General features: G+C 36.6%; 1 protein-coding gene across 1 annotated transcript; it reads right to left on the bottom strand.

Annotated features, from left to right (window-relative positions):
• Positions 1-187: 187 nt before the first annotated feature.
• Positions 188-3,502, bottom strand: LOC113202636 (uncharacterized). The gene is made up of 5 exons (XM_026416973.2): positions 3,269-3,502; positions 3,023-3,168; positions 2,799-2,948; positions 2,280-2,717; positions 188-2,200 (listed from the first exon to the last, which is right to left on the bottom strand). The coding sequence occupies exons 1-5, from the start codon at positions 3,468-3,470 to the stop codon at positions 1,043-1,045; spliced, it is 2,094 nt and encodes a 697-aa protein (XP_026272758.2). The 5' UTR covers positions 3,471-3,502; the 3' UTR covers positions 188-1,042.
• Positions 3,503-3,772: the final 270 nt, after the last annotated feature.

Below are 3,772 nucleotides of genomic sequence, written 5' to 3'. Positions count from 1 at the left end.
AGGTCAATGTTGGGTCCAGTTCCTGGCGTCAGTTTTATGCTTGCCTCTGGGGAGCCCCCGTCGGGTAGGCCGCTCCGTCGAGCTCGGCTGCGTTGCGGGCGGGTATCTCGGCCGCCGCAGGGGCGCAGAGGCCAGTCAGCTTGCGTGGGTCTGTGTGTGGTTGGTTCTGGGCACCATGCAATCATCATTTCATTAACGTTCTCCTCCGCCTTTTAATCAACACGAGAAATATTTGGAAATATACAATCTATCACAGGATATGACTAAAATACAGTAATAAAGACTTCGAGATTGTTTGAACATACAGGTACTGTAGAAAATGGGGTAAAAACAAGGCAGATATTTCAAAATAAACTCCTAAGTGACTAAAAATGGACTAAGGAGTAGTGAGACGATTTACAAAGCAGCATAGTATAGTACTAGTACAAAATCCACATTACTCTAATACTTTTGAAATATGCTATTGTATTTCTCTCAGATTTCAGTCAAAATAAACAAAAAAAGAATGTGCATACATCCTAAAGAAACATTTTTGTGCACATACGAACATTTGTATACACTAAAGAAAAACAGGAACAATACTTAATAGTTATTTGGCATTGTGCAGGGTTGAGATTAGATGAAAGAGAACACTTAATCTACTTCTATACTATTACATGAACACATATTCATGGCGGCTATCACAGGTCAATTGTCATCTAGAATTAAAATTGTTACAGTACACTTCACTATTCAGTGAAGATGACTACATTTTTACTTTGATTGCTACAATACTCCCGATCAAAGACACCAAATACAGACATTGAGCAAATCAAACAGTTTTCTTGTTGTTTCTTTTTTCAAATCATAACATGGCAGTGCAAAATTGAAAAATAAATGAATATATATATGAATATATATGAATAGACATATGAATATATATATGAATATATATGACCAAACTAGATGATTGCTCACACAACCAAAGAATATGTAATATCCTTTTGTTTAATTAACACGATTGATATAAATAGTATTACTTATGTTGAAGTCATAAGTTGCCTCAATCATTTATTACCAAATCATCATATTCATCAACTGAGCTTTCAGAGGATGAAAAAATTGTATTCCCACAATTTCTGAGCTTTAAAACACTGTTATTTTCACAATCATTCAAATTCTTTTGATCTTCTGTATCAAAGAAACTCTTATCCGAAAAGCCAAGAGTTTTTGATTCAGTTTTCCACCTTGGTTTTTCAGCTAAGGGGAGCCTTGACAAATCATCTTCCATAGTCATCTTTTTCTTCATCTCTAACTCAGCATGCATACATCTTCTATATTTTTCAAAAACGCTGACCATTTCTTCAAGCAGCATGACATTTGTAGAACTGTAACTCATATTGATGATATCTTCAGCATGTTCTCTAAGAATTTTTCGAGAAGGAAAATCATCTATATCCTCTGGATTTTCCTGTACAAAGCTTTCTACATCAATTTCTAACTGCTTCCTAGTTCTTTTAGTGCCCTGAGATTTTTTCATCATATCCTTATCAATACTTAGGCTGTAAATGCTCTCTAGATTTTTTCCACAATCTTCACTGCTAAGAGCAGTTGGAAAGAGACTAATATCATCATCTTTTGATGACTGCGTTGGAGGCAGCGTGCACAAATCACTAAATTCTTTATCTCCGTCTTTTACTTGTTCTAGAAGTTCTGCCTGTGAATCATCCCCGACAAACAAGAATTGGTTTGGATCTTCATGGCATGAAGTCTCATCACCATCCCTATCAACAATGTCAGGACTGCCTGACTGCATAATAACACCACTAACAACACTGTTTTTATCAGAATCCAACACCACACTTTCATTATTATTTTGTAAAGATAAAACTTCCTCAATTTGTTCATTATTAGTACACTGTTGAGCCATTAAAATATTTGAATTACTGTTCAGCTGTAAAATTCGCTGCTCTGACGCGTCTGTTATAACTGTGTAAATATTGTCATCAAGATTGACATTGACAATATTAGTTGGTGCTTCAATGTTTGAATGTTCTACTCCTCCAGTTACATCATCACTTAGAGGTTGAGTCACCATTAGCATTAGTGTTCCATTGTTGTTCAAGACCTGAACAAAATTAGTCGGTAACACTGGTTGATCTTCCCAATCTGAAGTGAATGTATCCAAGACAGGCACGACAGCCATATCAGAATCACATTTCTATAGAACAAAGAATAAGTAATTAGAACAATGAAAATGAGGCTATCAAAGGGCTACAATAAATTTCCAACAAAATTACCTCAGTTATCTGATGTTCCTGTTTTGGTGTAGTGGCATCTGTGCATGGTAAGCTTGGCGTAGCACATATTACATGATTATTTCCAGATGTACTTCCTTGAAGTTTGGCCAAAGCTATCTTTGCTTCATGAATGTGATTGTAGACACATTTGTCATTGGGATAAAATGCAGAATTGAAACTATCTGGGTGAACACTAGACTTTTGAAACATATTGTCAACAAATGTGATGAGATGTGATTTCACTACAGGTACTGAGGTTACTCCCTTTCGCACTACATTGTGAATCTCAGCTATTAAATCTGGAAGAAGAGGAAGTGTTCGGAGTGTTGTATGTCTTTCATGATTGTGAACATCCTCTGGTGAAACTGCAATCCAGAAGTTTAGCTCAAATCGAGGTGGTGCAGAAGATTTTAAATCTGCTTTCAGTCTCTTCAACAACTAGAGGAAAGGAAAATATGTAAGTGTAAAAGTATTTTATACATTTGATCATAATTGTTTGTTCTCAAGAAGATTACATACATCACATTTGCGCCGCCAAGAGTCTGATGTTGTCTTATAGTCAGGATACGTTCGTATACATTTGACTAACATTTTAGCTGGGCAACCCAGTTTAATTGAATCATTCACTCGCCTGTGTCGCTTTTTTGTAGAACTCAAAATATTTTCATCCTACAGAAAAACATGTATATGAGATGAAAAAAGACAACAAACGACATGTGCAAAACATTTGTGACAGATCATACCTCGTTATCATTTTCATTGGAGACTTTACTCTTGAAATACCGAAATCCATGAGTGCACAAAAAGTACGTTGTGGCATCAACATGAAAGGGAGAGCCAGTGAAAGGGATTTGCAAATCAGATGCCACTATTTTGTACTGCAAATTCGCTGTAATTAAAAGTAAACAATATGTTGTATTTTATGCCATTCATTGATCGGTAAAAGTAAACTTCTAATTTCCCTTTGTTCAATTCAAAAACATTCTAACCTGGCTCTGTTTTTCGGGAGTTGGTCGACCGCACTGAGTACCGACAACCCAGGACTGTGAGGTCTCGCATAAGCTCGTCGTATATCTCTTTTGATTCGACGTATCCAGTGATCATGCCTTTCGGACTGACGTGACATGACTTTAATCTTTCTTTAAAAAATTTATCCACCGAACTAACTTGATCAGATGACAGGTCGGCCATGTTTGTTGTTGTATTCGGCTTGAGAGACAGCTGCAATACCAACACGCTGTTCTGAAATCAAAGAGGGACAAATTTATTCTTTTTTACAATTTCTTTTCTACCTTAACCATTTTAATACAACAGTGTATTGAGTATGTTTGGTTTGTTTGGAATCAGTTTTTTAGTGTGGAAAGTTTAATTTCGCACACGTTTTGAAATTGTTCCAGTTGGCATGAGATGAGACCCACCCTGACGTGAGAGAACGAGGGGAATTTCAAATGGGAGCGGCGGACAGTGGAAAGTATCGAGTTTACTCGCTCCGT

Source organism: Frankliniella occidentalis, unplaced genomic scaffold, assembly GCF_000697945.3.
Source record: "Frankliniella occidentalis isolate FOCC.00 unplaced genomic scaffold, Focc_3.1 Scaffold39, whole genome shotgun sequence".
NCBI classification, from domain to species: domain Eukaryota; kingdom Metazoa; phylum Arthropoda; class Insecta; order Thysanoptera; family Thripidae; genus Frankliniella; species Frankliniella occidentalis.
The sequence above is the reverse complement of the archived record's forward strand: the minus strand, read 5'-3'. Positions and strand labels throughout refer to the sequence as shown.